The following is a 19,926-nucleotide window of genomic DNA, read 5'->3' as shown; positions in this document are numbered from 1 at the left end:
GTTCCCCAACAGGACATCCCTTCGTCCTCAAGTATATTTCTCATCAACTCCTCCCATTCATGAATGGAGCATTTGTCTGTACCATCTCCTCTATATGTAGGAGGTTCCTTTATGTCTGATTGCATGATGAACTTAATTTGACTGAGATCTACATATCCTACTGACTCTGAATGATGATCACTTATCTTTTCTGTACTTACTGGTGGCTCATAAGTACTGGACCTGCCACTCTGTAGTTCTTCCCTAATGGAGCTCCCTATTTCTCGGGCTAGCTGAGTGACCAGCTCAGCTAGACCATCTACAGGGGCATTTGGATTAACACTAGATGAAGGGCTTTCATCCTATTTTTTTGTGGAGCAAAACATGGGGGAACTTCCTGCACCTACACACTTTACAGGGGTTTGATCAGAGTATGAGAAAAACCTCTGAACCTTTGGGTTCATCACCATTATAAGATGCCATGCCACTAAAGTTACGTTAAAATGTCTGTTGATGAACACACTTCTATGTTGGTTAACGATAAACAGCGCTCTCAATACATAAAAATAAAAAAAGGAAAAAGGAAAAAAGACTGTAGTTCCGATTTTTGCCACAAGGCCGTAAGTACAAACTCCCCTTCTCCCAGGATGCAGGCATGCATAACAAATCAACACAACATATTGATATATGAACCTGGTGAAATTCACATAGTACTTTAACAACTGTTACACTAGTACTCACTTCTTAGCTAGCTAGTACACACTTCTTAGCTAGCTAGTACACACTTCTTAGCTAGCTAATACACACTTCTTAGCTAGCTAATACACACTTCATAGCTAGCTAGTACACACTAGATAGGTAGTAGGCCTACACCACTAGCTAGCTAGTACACACTAGCTAGTACCTAGCTTCTAATTGTACAAGTAATTTCACCACTACTGCGGGTTGGTGGCGGTAAAACACCATCTTTCTGGCATCATTAGACCTATCTGAGCTGGTATGTCTCACAGTCTGTGTCCTGCGAAAGTATCTGCTGGAGCCAGACCCTATTGCCAGATTGCTTGAAACCAATGACTGAATGGACAAAGCCACCGATCACTTGACACCATTCATTTCTATGTGAGGACTCATCACCACCTTGAAATGTATCAATTTTTGTTCATTACGCACCCATTAAGACTTTACACACAATGACTGTTCTGTCGTACTAGCAAATGAGTGACAATACACTTTGTTCTGTTTACTCTATAACTAGACCAGATCCAGTTGACAAATGCATGTAGGCCAATGAACAGGTTAAATGTAGTGAAATACAGGGGATTCTATTAATCTGGCCGGGTAGGCATAGTTTGCACCGGGTGAAAAGTGATTCTATTCATTTTGGAACCAGGCTGCCATGCAGGGCTGAGCACCCCTGACTTGTCCCACAAGCTGACCTCTGGCCGACTACAAAATCAGCTCAAAACAAAAATGATGTAGGTTAAGCACATGGAGTAATGAGTCGGATTCAGGATTTTTTTGATTGCTTTTGATAACTCTATCTAGTTTGAAAATTGAAATATATTTTATGGAAAAGATATGTTTCTGAACGATGGATCAACCACCCAACTTTGCAGTAGTTAGGTATATTTCCCTGCTTGAAAGGAGCTAGCTAGTAGTTCCTGGAGACTTCTAGCAATTGTGCTTAGCTAAAACTACACACAGAGACATAAAAATGGTATCATTGTGTGACTTTGGGTAAGTTGGAAAAATGGCTTAAGTATCCCTTTTAGTAGACCGGAACTGTGACCATTTTTTACAATGGTAAACAGACAGTGTAAGACATCTTCAATTATCCACCATCTTTGAATGCATTTGAAGCCAAGGGAGTCGGCAATGATGGCGTCTCATAGAGACATAGGTCACGTTCCTCTGCCCAGGTGTTGCTGACACATGCCAGATTTAAACAATGTCTGGATAGGTATTTTATATGTCAGCTAACCACATCATATGCTTTAGCAATCTGGTGCCCAACGGCACACACAACCATTGGTTGATGCAGGCAATGTCTGAGTGTACTGGTGTGAAATTCCTAGCTAGTTAGCGGTGCACGCTAGTAGTATTTCAATCAGTGACTTCACTCACCCTGAGACCTTGAAGTGGTTGTTTCCCTTACTCTGCAAGGGCGACAGCTTTTGTGGAGTGATAGGTAAGGATGTTTTGTCGGAGGAAGTCGTGTTCAGAGAGTCCGTGGTACAAACCCAGGTTGGGGCGAAGGACCGAAGCAAGACTGTTACATTGATGTTGTTGACCCTGATTACTGGTTGTTGCAGAGAACTTGGAGGTTAAAAGGGGGAGGAAGGGGGGTGGGTGTAACCGGTGTGAAATGGCTAGCTAGTTAGCAGTGCATGATAGTAGCATTTCAATCAGTGACTTCACTGGCTCAGACCTTGAAGTAGTTGTTTCCGTTCCTCTGTAAAGCTTTTGTGGAGTAATATTGATTTAAGGACATTAGTGTAATAGAAGCAACTATTGGTACGATGATTGCATTTGATTTATAGATTTTTACACAGATTGGCCACAAATATTGCCAATGTATCTTTCGTATTTCCAAAACCGTATCGCAAGCGTAGAGCGTTTGGGAAGCGTCTGATTATTTGCGTCTGACAGCATGTAGGAACATGGAATGATGTAATGCAATGCAGTTGGAGTCATGATAGGCACGTCCCCATAAGAGAGCGTGACAGAGCTGCATATGAGCTCTCACATTTTTCAACAAGTTTTTTTTAACAAAAGGATAGATTTGAAGTTAGATAAACTTGGATTTTTCAGCAGGTACAAGTGCAGGATGCTACCCTCCACAGCATGGTCTTCTCTCCAGATCAAAACTGAATGCCGAGTTAAGGCTCCCAGGCTTGCAAGGACAGACCAGATACAAATCCAATTAGCACTAAGGTGTGAAGTAAATGGTGTCATGGCCTTTGAAGCATCCTCTGAAGCCCTCTCCTACTGTTCAAAGACCATTCACTGGCATTTTCTACAAGAAATCTGCCTCCAGAAATTAAGGCTTGGGTTAGGGTTAGGGTTAGCTTGTATTGTGCATGGGACTCCGACTATTGTTTACACTGACATTTGGCCTCCCATCCTATTCTAGCCACCTCTCGCCAGCTTTGGATTCATGTTACCTGATGAAATTGCTATACAATATGATCTTGTTGCCATCTGATATCATACGTTCTTACGTACACCTCTAGGAAGAGGGAATGCAACACTCTGCTACAACGCAACTCCCCGTGGAGTGAAAGAGGTATGGACTGTAGGTGCGAGGAAGGATGACAAAGGCAGAGATTAGTACCGTTTACAGGGAATTTATTCCATCACACGGTAAATTTGGGGTAAAGGGGCTGAACGGAACCAAAGCAAAGAAAGTAAAATGTCAAAGGCCCCTCTCCTACCTTAACTGCCTACCCACTACTTACCTAACTTTGCACCACCTGGTGCGCTAACCAAAATACAGGGGGTGGTCCGCCCAGGTCTTACCTAGTGTGTATAGACAGTAAATACTACAGGTTATGCATGCTCGCAGGCCTCTTGCCTATGCACTCCCTAGGTGCCTTCCACCATGGGAACAAATGAAACAGAATACAAAAAATTACTATAATCAAAAAGTCCTTTTGTCATAGATATACCTTAGCAGGACCGACTAAAATATTGCCAACAAATTATACCTCTGCAACAACCAACACATGATATAAGAATAAGCTCTGAGAAACAATCAACACAGGATATACTAATCAGCGCTCTCTCAGCAACAACCCACACAGGATTTACTAATCAGCTCTAGTCTCTCAGTAGCAACCAACACAGGACATATTAATAATCTCTCTCTAACAAAGGAACACTGGCTTTTTCCAGCTGGAGAAGGAGTCTGTAATTGGATACAGCTGTATCCTCTGACGAGAGGGCGGGGTTAGCTCCAATTAGCAATGGGGCCGACCAATCAGCTGCTTGGGGGAATTTCAGGAAGCCATCCTGAAACACACACATACAAACAAAACCACAGCACAAGAACTGGGGAACGTAACATACATCAGCAATGCAGAGCTCCTCCTGTCCTATGCCGTGCCTTGATTGTATTACTGTTGGAAATGTGCATGTACACGCTGGCCCACCTAACCCTGGCCCACCTCATGTTGCTAGCCCCAATTCTGACTTGTGCTCTGATATCTGATTCACTGATTTCTGCTCTCATAAAAGCCTGGGTTTTCTGCACGTTAACACTAGAAGCTTATTACCTAAAATGGATCAAATGAAAGTGTGGGTTTACAGCTCCAATCCAGATGTTGGTCATTACTGAGACGTGGTTAAGGAAGACTGTTTTGAACACTGATGTTAACCTTTCTGGTTATAACCTTTTTCGGCAAGACGGATCTTCCAAAGGTGGGGGAGTGGCAATCTTTACCAAGGATCACCTTCAGTGCTCGGTTGTCTCCACCAAGTCTGTCCCCAGACAATTTGATTTGCTGATTTTAAGCATTAAACGTTCAAATAGCACTTTGTTGGCTATTGCTGGGTGGTATTGTCCTCCATCAGCACCGGCCTGTACCCTACCTGCCCTAAGCTCTCTCCTGGCCCCTTGCACAAAGTCTGAATTTGTTCTGCTTGGTTACCTTAACTGGGACATGCTTAAACCACAATGGGACTCCCTACATCTTTCTCATATTATTACCAATCCCACAAGGTATGACTCCAAACACCCAGAAAAGGCTACTCTCCTCAATGTAATCCTTTCAAATAATCCTGATAGGTATCAGTCTGGTGTTTTCTGTAATGACCTTAGCAATCACTATTTTACAGCCTGTGCTCGTAATGGCTGCTCAGTGAAATGACCTGTCCTGATTTGTCATAGACACTTGCTAAAAAAGTTTTATGAGCAAGCCTTCCTTCATGAACTGGCATCTGTAAAATGGTATAGAATCAGCTTGATCCCCTCTGTCGAAGACAATGGACCTTCCTTTTTGATATTTTCAGTGGTAATTGTTAACAAACATGCCCGCTAAAGAAAATGAGAATTAAAAACAGGTTCAGCCCCTGGTTCGACCGTGATCTTGCAGAGTTACTTAAGAATTGCATTTGGCGAGAGGCTCGGCACACGCATACTCAGGCTGACTGGCTATCTTTCAGGCAAATATGAAATAAGTGCACTCAGGCTATCTGGAAGGCCAAAGTTAGTTACTTTGAGGAGCAGTCTCTCTGTTGGTCTAACCCCTAGTTCTGGAAAACGGTTAAAGACCTGGAGAATAAACCCTCCTCCTCACAGCTGCCCATATCCCTTAATGTTGATGATGTGGTTGTTACTGACAAGAAGCACATGGCTGAGCTCCTTAATCACCACTTCATTAAGTCAGGATTCCTATTTGTCTCAGCCATGCCTCCCTGCCCGTCCAACATTTCCCGTCCCACCCCTTCTAATGCGACTATCCCCGATGCTTCTCCCTCTTTTTCTCCTGCCCCCCTACAAAGTCCTAGGTGCTGAAGAAGCTCCTTAAACTTGACCCCCAAAAAACATCTGGGTCAGATGGTTTAGACCCTTTCTTCTTTAAGGTTGCTGCCCCTATCGTCGCCAAGCCTATCTCCAACCTTTTTAACCTGTCTCTCCTTTCTGGGGAGGTTCCCATTGCTTGGAAGCCAACCACGGTTCATCCTTTATTTAAAGGGGAGATCAAGCTGATCCTAAATGTTATAGGCCTATTTCTATTTTGCCCTGTTTATCAAAAGTGTTGGAAAAACTTGTCAATAATCAACTAACTGGCTTTTTTGATGTTTATCGTATTCTCTCTGGTATGCAATCTGCTTTCCGCTCCGGTTATGGATCTGTCATTGCAACCTTAAAGGTCCTCTTGATGTCACCATTGCCCTTGATTCTAAGCAATATTGTGTTGCTATTTTTATTGACTTGGCCAAAGCTTTTGATACGGTTCCATTCTTGTGGGCTGGCTAAGGAGTATTGGTGTCTCTGAGGGGTCTTTGGACTGGTTTGCTAACTACCTCTCTCAAAGAGTGCAGTGTATAAAGTCAGAAAATCTGCTGTCTCAGCCACTGCCTGTCACCAAGGGAGTACCACAAGGCTCGATCGTAGGCCCCACACTCTTCTCAGTTTACATCAACAACATAGCTCAGGCAGTAGGATGCTCTCTCATCCATTTATACAGTGCCTTGCGAAAGTATTCGGCCCCCTTGAACTTTGCGACCTTTTGCCACATTTCAGGCTTCAAACATAAAGATATAAAACTGTATTTTTTTGTGAAGAATCAACAACAAGTGGGACACAATCATGAAGTGGAACGACATTTATTGGATATTTCAAACTTTTTTAACAAATCAAAAACTGAAAATTGGGCGTGCAAAAGACTCCCTGCAGGAGTGACACAAAACATAGAAATAAAAATATTATTCATGCCTTACCTTTGACGAGCTTCTTTTGTTGTCACTCCAATATGTCCCATAAACATCACAAATGGTCCTTTTGTTCGATTAATTACGTCAATATATATCCAAAATGTCCATTTATTTGGCACGTTTTATCTAGAAAAACACCAATTCCAACTTGCGCAACGTGACTACAAAATATCTCAAAAGTTACTGTACCTGTAAACTTTGCCAAAACATTTCAAACTACTTTTGTAATACAACTTTAGGTATTTGTTTACGTAAATAATCGATAAAATTGAAGACGGGATGATCTGTGTTCAATACAGGAGGAAAACACACTGTAGCTAGCTTTCTGGTCACGCGCCTCTATCTAACAGTACACTTCAAGTGACCCTCGTTCAAGATGGCCGTACTTCTTCATTACACAAGGAAAAACCTCAACCAATTTCTAAAGACTGGTGACATCCAGTGGAAGCGATAGGAACTGCAAGAAGGTCCCTTAGAAATATGGATTCCCAATGAAAACCCATTGAAAAGAGAGTGACCTCAAAAAAAAAAAAGTCTGAATGGTTTGTCCTCGGGGTTTCACCTGCTAAATAAGTTATGTTATACTCACAGACATGATTCAAACAGGTTCAGAAACTTCAGAGTGTTTTCTATCCAAATCTAATAATGAAAATACTGCCACCATGAAGTTAACCTTGTTCTGAACACCTCGAAAACAAAGGTCATGTGGTTTGGTAAGAAGAATGCCTGTCTCCCCACAGGTGTGATTACTAGCTCTGAGGGTTTAGAGCTTGAGGTAATCACCTCATACAAGTACTTGGGAGTATAGCTAGACAGTGCCCTGTCCTTCTCTCAGCACATATTAAAGCTGCAGGCTAAAGTTAAATCTAGTCTTGGTTTCCTCTATCGTAATCGCTCCTCTTTCACCCAGCTGCCAAACTAACCCTGATTCAGATGACCATGCTAGATTACGGAGACATCATTTATAGATCGGCAGGTAAGGGTGCTCTCAGCGGCTAGATGTTCTTCACCATTCGGCCATCAGATTTTCCACCATTGCTCCTTATAGGACACATCACTGCACTATATACTCCTCTGTAAACTGATCATCTCTGTAGACCCGTTGCAAGACCCACTGGTTGATGCTAATTTATAAAACCCACTTAGGCCTCATTCCCCTTATCTGAGATATCTACTGCAGCCCTCATCCTCCACATAGAACACCCGTTCTGCTAGTCACATTCTGTTAAAGGTCCCCAAAGCACACACATCCCTGGGTCGCCCCTCTTTTCAGTTCGCTGCAGCTAGCGACTGGAACGAGCTGCAATAAACACTCAAACTGGACAGTTTTATCTCCGTCTCTCATGGACACTCTTACTGACAGTTGTGCCTGCTTTGCGTGATGTATTGTTGTCTCTACCTTCTTGCCCTTTGTGCTGTTGTCTGTGCCCAATAATGTTTGTACCATGTTTTGTGCTGCTACCATGTTGTGTGCTACCATGTTGTTCTGTTGTGTTGCTACCATGCTGTGTTATCATGTGTTGCTGCCTTGCTATGTTGTTGCCTTAGGTCTCTCTTTATGTAGTGTTTTCTCTATTGTTGTGATGTGTGTTTTGTCCTATATTTATTTATATTGTATAATTTTTTTATCCCAGGCTCGTCCCCGTCATTGTAAATAAGAATTTGTTGTTAACTGACTTGCCTAGTTTTATAAAGGTTAAATAAAAATACAATAAAACTAAGGGCAAGAGTAGGCCGAACTTAACCCAGGAGGTGATAATACGCAAAAATAAAATCCCATTTCATGTTGTCAGCATTTGTATAGTGTAACTCTAATCCTCTGCCCCTTCCTTTACAGCTATGTCCAATGTTCCTCCACACAAACTCCACCAGCCACACCTGGCCCTTCAGCGCCATCGCTGAACTAATAGGTGAGTCATCGTCATATTGTCCAATCACAAAACCAGTGTTTTCCTACCTTTTTTAACCCTGATATGCATTGATGGGATAAAACATTCTAAGGCACACCTAAAATGTCCCTATTCATTTATTTAGTGGTAATGCCCTCCCTGCAAACAATAATGAGTCGTTAGGAAATGGTCACCTAAAATCGTCAGGATGTGGTGTCAGGGTCCCCTGGAGGTTTTGTTTATTTCTAGCTTGGTCCCGGGGATGTCCCCAAGGACTTTTTAGGATGTTCTTGGGACGTTGTGTCATGGTCCCCTGGTGGATTTGTCTAGTTCCCGGTTGGTCCTGAGTATGTCACCGAGGACGTTCTTGGGATGTTGTGTCATTGTCCCCTGAAGGTCCACCGAATGTTATTTAGATGTTGTCATGGACCCCTGGAGGTTTTTGACTAGATTCCGGTTTGTCCCAGGGATGTCATCTGATGGTCGCAAAAATGAAATCAATGAGCGAATACTCAGATTAATTGATAACTAAAATAGCAGTGCAGATGGCACTCTTTTGCTAAATGCAGAGATTAATAAATGTGTCCATCAATCTCTCCTTCTCTTATCTCCATCTTTCTCTGTGTCCCTGTATCTCACACTCTTGATTTCCTTCCATATCCTCACTATTCTTAACCCATCACACTATTTCTCTGTCTTTTTACCTCTACCTGGAGCAATAAATGCTTTGGATATATTCATATATTTCATCAGCCAGTGTCTCCCATCTACGCAGTATACACACACACACACACACACAAACGACAACCCTCCCCACCACTACCATTATGGCTTTGGACAGGCCTTTGGATTCAAGCCTACTACTCCAGACAGAATAATGGAGAGATGGTGGGCTCTGCAATAAAATATAGTTGTACAACAATTGCAGTAAGGAGGAAATGTGAAAAGGAGATGGCTGGATTAATAGAGGGATTGATTTGAAAATAGTTGGGGAGAGTGGGAGACCAGACCACATGTTTGTGTTAGCCTGATGGTGGTGTCTTGAGGATATAGCATCAGTATAAGAGGCTGGGGTTGCATCCTCCGTGACAGCTGTCCCAGACAGGCTGTTCTAAAGGAGAAAACACATTGCACTGAATGACGGTTTGCCTTTCGTTTCCCAGTTTCTTTCAGCTTTTTGTGATTTTGGGACCAACCCCCAGTAGGCGTCAACATTTCTAGATAACGAATTGATTTGCAGTCAATATGCAAATGAAGGCTGTCACTTTGTTCAGCGGTATGTACTCTTGGTCTGCAAACGCTACCGGTTTGTCCAAGCCTTAATGGTTCACATTGCACAATCAACAAAGGGGGACATGTTCTATCTATCACACTTTACATGACACCATTTTGAATGTTGAATTTCTGGGGGGGTCTAAACCCCTCGTGGTGTGGTAGTTTTCCACAGCAGTAGCAACACAGCTGGTAGGTGGATGGTTTGGCTTGGACTGCTAGGTGGGTTTGGCGTGAATGTGCCGGCTTGGCCATAGTCTTGTTCTCATTGAAAAGCAATAACAAGGTGGCATGGGTAGTCTAGTATAGGGTTTTATCATCTACACTATGAAAGGGACTGGTTATTTGCATAGCAACATACTGTAATAACAATACTCTTTATGTGCCAAAGTAATTTTCAGTGTATTCTGTGTATGCACCTATGCTTACATCCTCTATCTCTATATCTTTCACCAGACAATGCCTATGATCCTGATGTTAACGCCAAGCAGTTCTGGATTGATAAGACCCAGATCAAAAAGCAAGACTGCCTCATCTTCATGGACAATGGAAATGGATTGGACTATGAAAAGATGCACAAGATGCTCAGGTATGGACAGTTTTTCAATGACTACCACTACTATAGCAGGGTAAATCATGTTAGATCGAGACAAAAGTACTGCAGAGACCTTCCTTGGGACCATCACAAGACATCCTGACAACTGGTATATTGATGAATGTTCTGAGAAGGTCCTAAAAACGCTCTGACACAGTCCTCCATAATGTCAGGGGAACTTACAGGGAACTAGGCAAAAGTCCCCTAGAGAATGTTCCTTTAGGACCATTATTTTATGTTTTAAAGAGTGGAAAAACAGATGTTCAGAGCACGTCCTTAAAACATCCTAAGGGATGTCCCTGGAACAAACCAGGGACAAGTCTTATGCTGTACTATAAGAATGCACGTTTACGATTTATGTACACAAAAATAGCATGTTTCTCTCTTTTTCTCTTTCAGCTTCGGTTACAGTGATAAGAGAGTCATAAATGGCAAGCACCCGATTGGTCTCTATGGTAACGGCTTCAAGTCCGGGTCCATGCGTCTGGGGAAAGATGCCATTGTGTTCTCGAAGTCGCAAGATGGAGACACCATGCAAGTAGGCATGCTCTCCCAGAGCTACCTGGCACAGATCAAAGCAGACGAGATCATTGTGCCCATCATCTCCTTCCAATGTGTCCCACACAGCCAGTATAAGTATATCCTTTTATAGAGAGACTATACACATACACATAGTGCCCAAACTGTCATCACCTCCAAACATGTTGGATTTAGATCCCTCTATAGATGTGTATATACAGTGTTATTTTATAGTGCCAACCTTAAATACTGTTAGCTATTTGTCTATCTACCTTTTGTGTTGTCCCTGTGTGTGTTGTCCTTGACTTCCGGTGCACTCAATGTGAATGAGAAGCACAAGGCTAGTCTGCAGGACATCCTGCACTACTCTATCTTTAATACGGAGAACGAGCTGCTCGAAGAGCTCAAAGCCATCAGCTCCACAGGCTCCTCGGGAACACGTATTATCGTCTGGAACCTGCGCAGGTCAGACACACACACGCATTCTCTTCCTTTTCCTTCTCCCACATCTATTGGGTTTTGCTATGTGGGATTTTACTTTCAAATATCACTTATCCCTCTGCCTCTATGAATGCCCTTGGTCGAATTTTCAGTTTCACTTCTGTTTTCTCCATAATCAAAACCTAAAATTCCACCATTAGGGGTCGGCAGAGAGGCCTTTTTTGAAGTGTGGAGCAAGTGTGGAGCAAGGTCAGCTGTTGAGTAAGAGTCTATACAGTAAGTGTTTGTTATTGTCCACAGGACGATAACACGACCGACAGAATTTGATTTCACGACATTCAGCGACGACATCAAAATCCCATTAGATGTCCCATTGGATGGGTTGGAGAGCACCAGTGAGCAATACAGAGCAATACAGTCAGAGCTGCTCACAAAACCAGAGAGTTACTACTCGCTACGTGTAAGTGATGACTGAGTATACTGATTATAATGTTATTGATTTACCATACAGCATTTTGCATTTTGTCAACCTTAGAACTTCTAAGATTGACTCAAATACAGTGCCTAGTGAGTCTACACACCCCTTGTACAGTCTTCACATTTTGCTGCCTTAAAATTCAATCTGACTGATCTTCACAACCCACTCCAAATTTTCTCAGTGTAAAGAAAATTATAGAAACTTTCCCAGATTAACCCTATATGCATAACCATGCTAGCAATTGAAAGGGAAAAGTTAGGAGATTATGGGAAAACTATTAGACCAAAGTTGAGGACACAACATTTCACCTGACACAAGACTGAATCCAAACATTGCGCTTTAAACCTAAACTTAGAACGTACACTCTCATCAAAGAGAACGCCACCCCTGAACCATATGTTTGCCTGAACCTAACAAAAATCTAAAGGTCAGTTTGTGCCGATCCGTCACCCTCCCTCTGGCTATAGAGATGGGTAGATTTAACAGAGTGCCTGAACCTGACAAACATCCTAAGGTCAGTTTGTGCCGATCCGTCACCCTCCCTCTGGCTATAAAGATGGGTAGATTTAACAGTGCCTGAACCTGACAAACATCCTAAGGTCAGTTTGTGCCGATCCGTCACCCTCCCTCTGGCTATAGAGATGGGTAGATTTAACAGAGTGCCTGAACCTGACAAACATCCTAAGGTCAGTTTGTGCCGATCCGTCACCCTCCCTCTGGCTATAGAGATGGGTAGATTTAACAGTGCCTGAACCTGACAAACATCCTAAGGTCAGTTTGTGCCGATCCGTCACCCTCCCTCTGGCTATAGAGATGGGTAGATTTAACAGAGTGCCTGAACCTAACAAAAATCTAAAGGTCAGTTTGTGCCGATCCGTCACCCTCCCTCTGGCTATAGAGATGGGTAGATTTAACAGAGTGCCTGAACCTGACAAACATCCTAAGGTCAGTTTGTGCCGATCCGTCACCCTCCCTCTGGCTATAGAGATGGGTAGATTTAACAGAGTGCCTGAACCTAACAAAAATCTAAAGGTCAGTTTGTGCCGATCCGTCACCCTCCCTCTGGCTATAGAGATGGGTAGATTTAACAGAGTGCCTGAACCTGACAAACATCCTAAGGTCAGTTTGTGCCGATCCGTCACCCTCCCTCTGGCTATAGAGATGGGTAGATTTAACAGAGTGCCTGAACCTGACAAACATCCTAAGGTCAGTTTGTGCAGATCCGTCACCCTCCCTCTGGCTATAGAGATGGGTAGATTTAACAGTGCCTGAACCTGACAAACATCCTAAGGTCAGTTTGTGCCGATCCGTCACCCTCCCTCTGGCTATAGAGATGGATAGATTTAACAGAGTGCCTGAACCTGACAAACATCCTAAGGTCAGTTTGTGCCGATCCGTCACCCTCCCTCTGGCTATAGAGATGGGTAGATTTAACAGAGTGCCTGAAGAAGAAAGACTTTGCCTGCTGTGTGATCTTGGGAAAATTCGAAAACAAAGTCAATTTAGTGTTTTATTGCCCTCTGTATAACGATCTGAGACATGTTTTTAGTTGTTGATAACCCTGAAGGATTCTGGTTACGAGACGAGCAGAGGCTTGAATTTTGTTTCAGACAGGGCGTGCTTGAGATTGCTCAGTTTGTTAACAATGCCTGGAGGAGAATGAGAAATGTACTGTTTGTGAAGTGTGGCTAGATGATAGCTGTACTTGCCATGATCATTGTATGCATATCATTTGTAAAATGACATTTTGTTCTGTAGTGTCTTGGAAGCCCATTTGGGCTGGGCACCGGTAGGTGTATGACACTTAAATATCATATCAATACACTTACATTTACTACATGTACATTTACTGTACTTTTCGCCGCATTTGTTGAAAACCAAATCAGAAAATACTCTTGATATATTTAGTAACATGATAAGAAAATTCCTGAAAAATCTGGGGTAGGTGCAAAAGACAAAAAAAATGATGAGGGTTTGAGTGAAAGGACAAAAACAATGAATAAACTGATATATATATATATCTACATATATATATACATATACATACAGTTGAAGTCGGAAGTTTACATACACCTTAGCCAAATACATTTAAACTCAGTTTTTCACAATTCCTGACATTTAATCCTAGTAAAAATCCCCTGTTTTAGGTCAGTTAGAATCACCACTTTATTTTAAGAATGTGAAATGTCAGAATAATAGGAGAGATAATTATTTATTTCAGATTTGATTTCTTTCATCCCATTCCCAGTGGATCAGAAGTGTATATACACTCAGTAAGTATTTTGTAACATTGCCTGTAAATTGTTTAACTTGGGTCAAACGTTTCAGGTACCCTTCCACAAGCTTTCCACAATAAGTTGGGTGAATTTTGGCCCATTCCTCCTGACAGAGCTGGTGTAACTGAGTCAGGTTTGTTGGCCTCCTTGCTCGCACATGCTTTTTCAGTTCTGCCCACAAATTTTCTATGGGATTTAGGTCAGGGCTTTGTGATGGCCACTCCAATACCTTGGCTTTGTTGTCTTTAAGCCATATTGCCACTATTGTTTGTACAGATGAACGTGGTACTTTTAGGTGTTTTGGAAATTGCTCCCAAGGATGAACCAGACTCGTGGAGGTCTACAATTTTTTTCTGAGGTCTTATCTGATTTCTTTTGATTTTCCCATGATGTCAAGCAAAGAGGCACTGAGTTTGAAGGTAGGCCTTGAAATACATCCACAGGTACACCTCCAATTGACTCAAATGATGTCAATTAGCCTATCAGAAGCTTCTAAAGCCATGACATAATTTTCTGGAATTTTCCAAGCTGTTTAAAGGCACAGTCAACTTAGTGTATGTAAACTTCTGACCCTCTGGAATTGTGATACAGTGAATTATAAGTCAAATAATCTGTCTGTAAACAATTGTTGGAAAAATTGCTTGTGTCATGCACAAAGTAAATGTCTTAACCAGACTTGCCAAAACTATAGTTTGTTAACAAGAAATGTGTGGAGTGGTTGAAAAACGAGTTTTAATGACTCCAACCTAAGTGTATGTAAACGTCCGACTTCAACTGTATGTACTTATACAGTGCATTCGGAAGGTATTCAGACCTTGACTTTTTCCACATTTTGTTACGTTACAGCCTTATTCTAAAATGGATTAAATAAATGTGTATCAATCCCTTATCAATCTACAAACAATATCCCATAATTACAAAGCGAAAACAAGTTAAAAACAGGAATACCTTATTGACATAAGTATTCAGACCCTTTGCTATGAGACTTGAAATTGAGCTCAGGTGCATCCTGTTTCCATTGAGATGTTTCTACAACTTGATTGGAGTCCACCTGTGGTACTTAAATTGATTGGACATGATTTGGAAAGGCGCACTCCAGTTTATATAAGGTCCCACAATTGACAGTGTATGTCAGAGCAAAAACCAAGCCATGAGGTCAAAGGAATTGTCCGTAGAGCTCCGAGACAGAATTGTGTCGAGGCACAGATCTGGGGAAGGGTACCAAAAAATGTTGGCAACATTGAAGGTCCCAAAGAACACAGTGGTCTCCATCATTCTCAAATGTATGAAGTTTGGAACCACCAAGACATTTTAGAGCTGGCCACCCGGCCACACTGAGCAATCAGGGAGGAGGGGCCTTGGTCAGAGAGGTGACCAAGAACCCGAAGGTCACTCCGACAGACCTCCAGAGTTCCTCTGTGGAGATGGGAGAACCTTCCAGAAGGACAACCATCTCTGAAGCACTCCAACAATCAGGCCTTTATGGTAGAGTGGCCAGACAGAAGCCACTCCTCAGTAAAATACACATGACAGTGTTACGCTATGAATATTTCCTTTAACCTGTCACAACAGCCTGCTTGGAGTTTGCCAAAAGCCACCCAAAGGACTCTCAAACATGAGAAACAAGATGCTCTGGTCTGATGAAACCCAGATTGAATTATTTGGCCTGAATGCCAAGCATGACGTCTGGAGGAAACCTGGCACCATCCCTACGGTGAAGCATTGTGGTGACGGCATCATGCTGAGGGGATGTTTTTCGGTGGCAGGTACTTGGAGACTAATCAGGATCTAAGGAAAGATGAACGGAGCAAAGTAGAGACAGATCCTTGATGAAAACCTGCTCCAGAGCCCTCAGGACCTTAGACTAGGGCAAAGGTTCTCCTTCCAACAGGACAACAAACCTAAGCACAAAGCCAAAACAACGCATTAGTGGCTTCGGGACAAGTCTCTAAATGTCCTTGAGTGGCCCAGCCAGAGCCCGGACTTGAACCCGATCGAACATCTCTGGAGAGACCTGAAAATAGCTGTGCAGCGACGCTCCCCATCCATCCTAACATAGCTTGAGATGATCTGCAGAGAAGAATGGGAGAAACTCCCCAAATACAGGTGTGCCAAGCCTGTAGCGTCATACCCAAGAATACTCAAGGCTGTAATCGTGGCCAAAGGTAATTTAACAAATTACCTAGTAAAGGCTCTGAATACCTATGTAAATGTGATATTTCAGCTTTTTATTTTTTATAAATGTCAACCTGTTTTTGCTTTGACATTATGGTGTATTGTGTGTAGATTGATGAGGAAAAAATATATTTAATCCATTTTAAAATAAGGCTGTAACGTAACAAAATGTGGAAAAAGTCAAGGGGTCTGAATACTTTCGAATGCGCTGTATATGTTGCCCAAAGAGTTGTGCAAGATTGGTAGAATCTTATCTAAAAATTGTTCACAGCTTGTAATGGCTGCTAAAGGTGCTTCCACCAAGTATTAACTCTGGGGTGTGAAGACATATGCAATCAATTATTCATTTGGAAAATTGTAATGTCCGAAGTGTAGTGGGTGAGAAGTCAGGCGCAGGAAGCAGAGTTCAGGGTAGTGCTAATACCTTTTAATGCACAACAACGGTGAACATACGCCAACCCCACAAAACACGGGGCGCCCACTAAAACAAATGCCCCAAACACGGGGGACTTGAACAGTCCAGCAAAAACTCAAGCAAATGGGAAAGCCATGACACACAGACGTGTACACACGTACATCAAACAATCCCGCACAACCAGGCAAGCCTGCTGGTAAATAAAGCCCGACCAATCAGCCTAAAACAAACACAGGTGAAACCAATAAACAGAAAAGGGGAAAGGGGATCAGTGGCAGCTAGTAGGCCGGTGACGACGACCGCCGAGCGCCACCCAAACAGGAAGGGGAGCTACCTTCGGTAGGAGTCGTGACAAATGTTCTATAATGTTTCTTTCACTTTGAAAATGTAGTGTAGGTTGTGTAGATCGGTAGCAAGAAATATCTAATTTAATCCCATTTTATTTAATTCTAAGGCAGCAAAATGTGAAGACTATGCAAGATGTGTGAACCTCGTCCTTTGACTAGTTTTATCATTTTGTTTGTGTGAAATATTTCATATTTTGATTGTTTATCAAAGTGTTGTTGTGTGCTCAGGCATACTGCAGTATTCTGTACCTGAAGCCCCGCATGCAGATCATAATTCGCGGTCAGAAAGTGAAGACTGAGCTCATCTCCAAGAGCCTGGCTTGCATTGCTAAGGACCATTACAAGCCCAACTTTGTGGTATCCTTCCTCACCCCGGAGCCTCTCTGGATGGATTTAGTCTGTGTGCGTGCGCATGTTGTCATATCCTCGAGATGACACAACTTTTGTTTGCATTTGGAGGGAAATTAGAAATTGGAAAATATGGGTAGTATGCTCTATATACAAGACATACCATCAGTCACTGCTATAGACGCAATACATTATAAGCTTGCAATAATCAGTTACCTATCGTTAGCTAATTATAAGTTAAATGTATTCCATAGTTGGATGTTCATGTTCAACATAGTGATACAATATGATATTTTTCATAAAGGGGAAAAGGATATATATATGCCACTGCTCTCCTTTCTGTTTGAGTTGTCCTTAAGTCCTATACCAGAACAGACGCATCCCTGTGACCTTTGGGTACAACACCAAGTGCAAGGACCAGTACGGCATCATGATGTACCACAAAAACCGCCTTATCAAAGCCTATGAGCGAGTGGGCGTTCAACTCAAGGTATAATAGTGTATGTGCATGTGCATAAGAAAAATGACTGCCATCCATTGTGGTACTCAGATGCTTCTATTGTGGGACTTGTATTCAGAAAGTTTTCAGATCCCCTTGACCTTTTCCCCCCAAAATATGTTACAGCCTTATTCTAAAATGGATTCAATTGTTTTTCCCCCTCATAAATCTACACACAATACCCCATAATGACAAAGAAAACACAGGTTTTTATTTTTTCCAAAGAAATAATGAAATATCACATTTACATAAGTATTCAGACCCTTTACTTAGTACTTTGTTGAAGCACCTTTGGCAGCGATCACATTCTTGAGTCTTCTTGGGTATGACGCTACAAGCTTGGCACACCTGTATTTGGGGAGTGTCTCCCATTCTTCTCTGCAGATCCTCTCAAGCTCTGTTAGGATGGATGGGGAGCGTCACTGCACAGCTATTTTCAGGTCTCTCCAGAGATTAGATCGGGTTCAAGTCCGGGCTCTGGCTGCGCCACTCAAGGACATTTAGAGACTTGTCCTGAAGCCACTCCTGCGTTGTCTTGGCTTTGTGCTTAGAGTCGTTGTCCTGTTGGAAGTTGCCCCAGTCTGACGTCCTGAGTGCTCCGCATCAAGTTTTCATCAAGGATCTCTCTGTACTTTCCTCCATTCATCTTTCCCTCGATCCTAAACGGACAATTCCTTCAGCCTCATGGCTTGGTTTTGTGCCTTACCAAATCATGTCCAATCAATTGAATTTACCACAGGTGGACTCCAATCAAGTTGTAGAAACATCTCAAGGATGATCAATGGAAACATGATGCACCTGAGCTCAATTTCGAGTCTCATAGCGAAGGATCTGAATACTTATGTAAATAAGATATATTTAATTTTTAATAAATGTGCCAAAAAATTATACAACCCTGTTTTCGCTGTAGATTGTTAAGGGAAACAATTGAATCAATTTTAGAATAAGGCTGTAACGTAACAAAATGTGGAAAAAGCGAAGCGGTCTGAAAACTTTCCGAATGCACTGCATATCCTGTCACTGACCCCATAACCACCTCTACCCCCCTCCCTCAGGCCAACAACCAAGGTCTCGGGGTTATTGGGGTCATCGAGTGTAACTTTCTGGAGCCCACCCACAACAAGCAGGATTTTGACAATACTGACAAATACAGGTAATGAGGAGAGTGCTCCATTCAAGAACATGACCTGAGGAACTATTTTCCACTCAATAAAACAAAACTATTTATTGTCAATCTGCCCACACTCACGTTAATGATGGTGTAATTTCAATAATCTAGTTGAATATATCAGCACTAGGTGAACTGTCTGTTTATTTCTTATTTTCTATCTCCAGGAAAACCATCAACAACTTGGGGTTAAAGCTGGAGGACTACTGGAAAGAGATACGCTTTAAGAGAAACAAAGAAGATCCTAGCAGCACCACACCAGTGGAAGACACCATGTAAGTAAAACACTCCTCTGTTTTCCTTTCTCCTCTCTCCATCCCTCCTCTAACTGGTTCTTCTGTGTATCTCTACATCCATAGGAAACGTCCAGACCAGAACTGGGTGCAGTGTGACACCTGCCTGCGCTGGAGGAAGCTGCCAGATGGAATTGATTGCAAACGGCTCCCAAAGGAGTGGTTCTGCCACATGAACCCTGACCCCCAGTTCAGGTGAGTCCCACCTAGATCAAAAAATAATACTTATAACAGGTGTTATAAAATACACTGAGTATGCCAAACATTAGGAACACCACAGGCTTGTAATTTACCATTTCACGGTAAGGTCAACACCTGTTTTATTTGGCACATGTGACAAATACAATTTGATTTGATTTAAGAGTTGCACCTGCCCATTTTGCCCTCAGAACATCTTCAATTCGTCATGGTATGGACTACGTGTCGAAAGCATTCCACAGGGATGCTAACCCATGTTGACTCCAATGCTTCCCACATTTTTTTTAACGTGAAAATCCTTAGTTTCTCTCAGTGGACAGGGCCTTTTCGCAGCACATTTGTAAGTCTCTGATTGTCCAAAAGGGGTTTCTCTGTTGTTCTCCTCTGCAGTCGTCTGATATCCGGTGACTTGTCGTGTAGTCCTGAACAGAACTACAAATGTATTCTCCTTCCATTCGCTCTGGAAGATGCTTCTTTGAAGATAGGCTAGCCAGCCGTGTCGATGGTTCCCAGTGAGGTGATGAGAGTAGTGTACTACAGTGGTTTGAGCAGAGTAGTAGAATGGTTCCACTTCAATTCGCGTTTCTAGATACTTT

General features: G+C 42.4%; 1 protein-coding gene across 2 annotated transcripts in view; it reads left to right on the top strand.

Moving 5' to 3' along the window:
• Window positions 1-19,926, top strand: part of LOC109871341 (MORC family CW-type zinc finger protein 3) — a 40,704-nt gene that overhangs the window by 6,112 nt on the left and 14,666 nt on the right. For both annotated transcript variants that reach the window (XR_004205640.1, XM_020462183.2), the window contains exons 2-11: window positions 8,255-8,327; window positions 10,035-10,167; window positions 10,573-10,811; window positions 11,010-11,157; window positions 11,434-11,593; window positions 17,053-17,181; window positions 17,543-17,662; window positions 18,727-18,824; window positions 19,007-19,114; window positions 19,199-19,327. Coding sequence is in view for 1 of the 2 variants with exons in the window: in XM_020462183.2 (XP_020317772.1) it covers window positions 8,255-8,327; window positions 10,035-10,167; window positions 10,573-10,811; window positions 11,010-11,157; window positions 11,434-11,593; window positions 17,053-17,181; window positions 17,543-17,662; window positions 18,727-18,824; window positions 19,007-19,114; window positions 19,199-19,327 (1,337 nt within the window). In the remaining variant the exon portion in view is untranslated. The remainder of the gene's footprint in view (window positions 1-8,254; window positions 8,328-10,034; window positions 10,168-10,572; window positions 10,812-11,009; window positions 11,158-11,433; window positions 11,594-17,052; window positions 17,182-17,542; window positions 17,663-18,726; window positions 18,825-19,006; window positions 19,115-19,198; window positions 19,328-19,926) is intronic.

Source organism: Oncorhynchus kisutch, linkage group LG26, assembly GCF_002021735.2.
Source record: "Oncorhynchus kisutch isolate 150728-3 linkage group LG26, Okis_V2, whole genome shotgun sequence".
Classification (NCBI taxonomy): domain Eukaryota; kingdom Metazoa; phylum Chordata; class Actinopteri; order Salmoniformes; family Salmonidae; genus Oncorhynchus; species Oncorhynchus kisutch.
The sequence above is the reverse complement of the archived record's forward strand: the minus strand, read 5'-3'. Positions and strand labels throughout refer to the sequence as shown.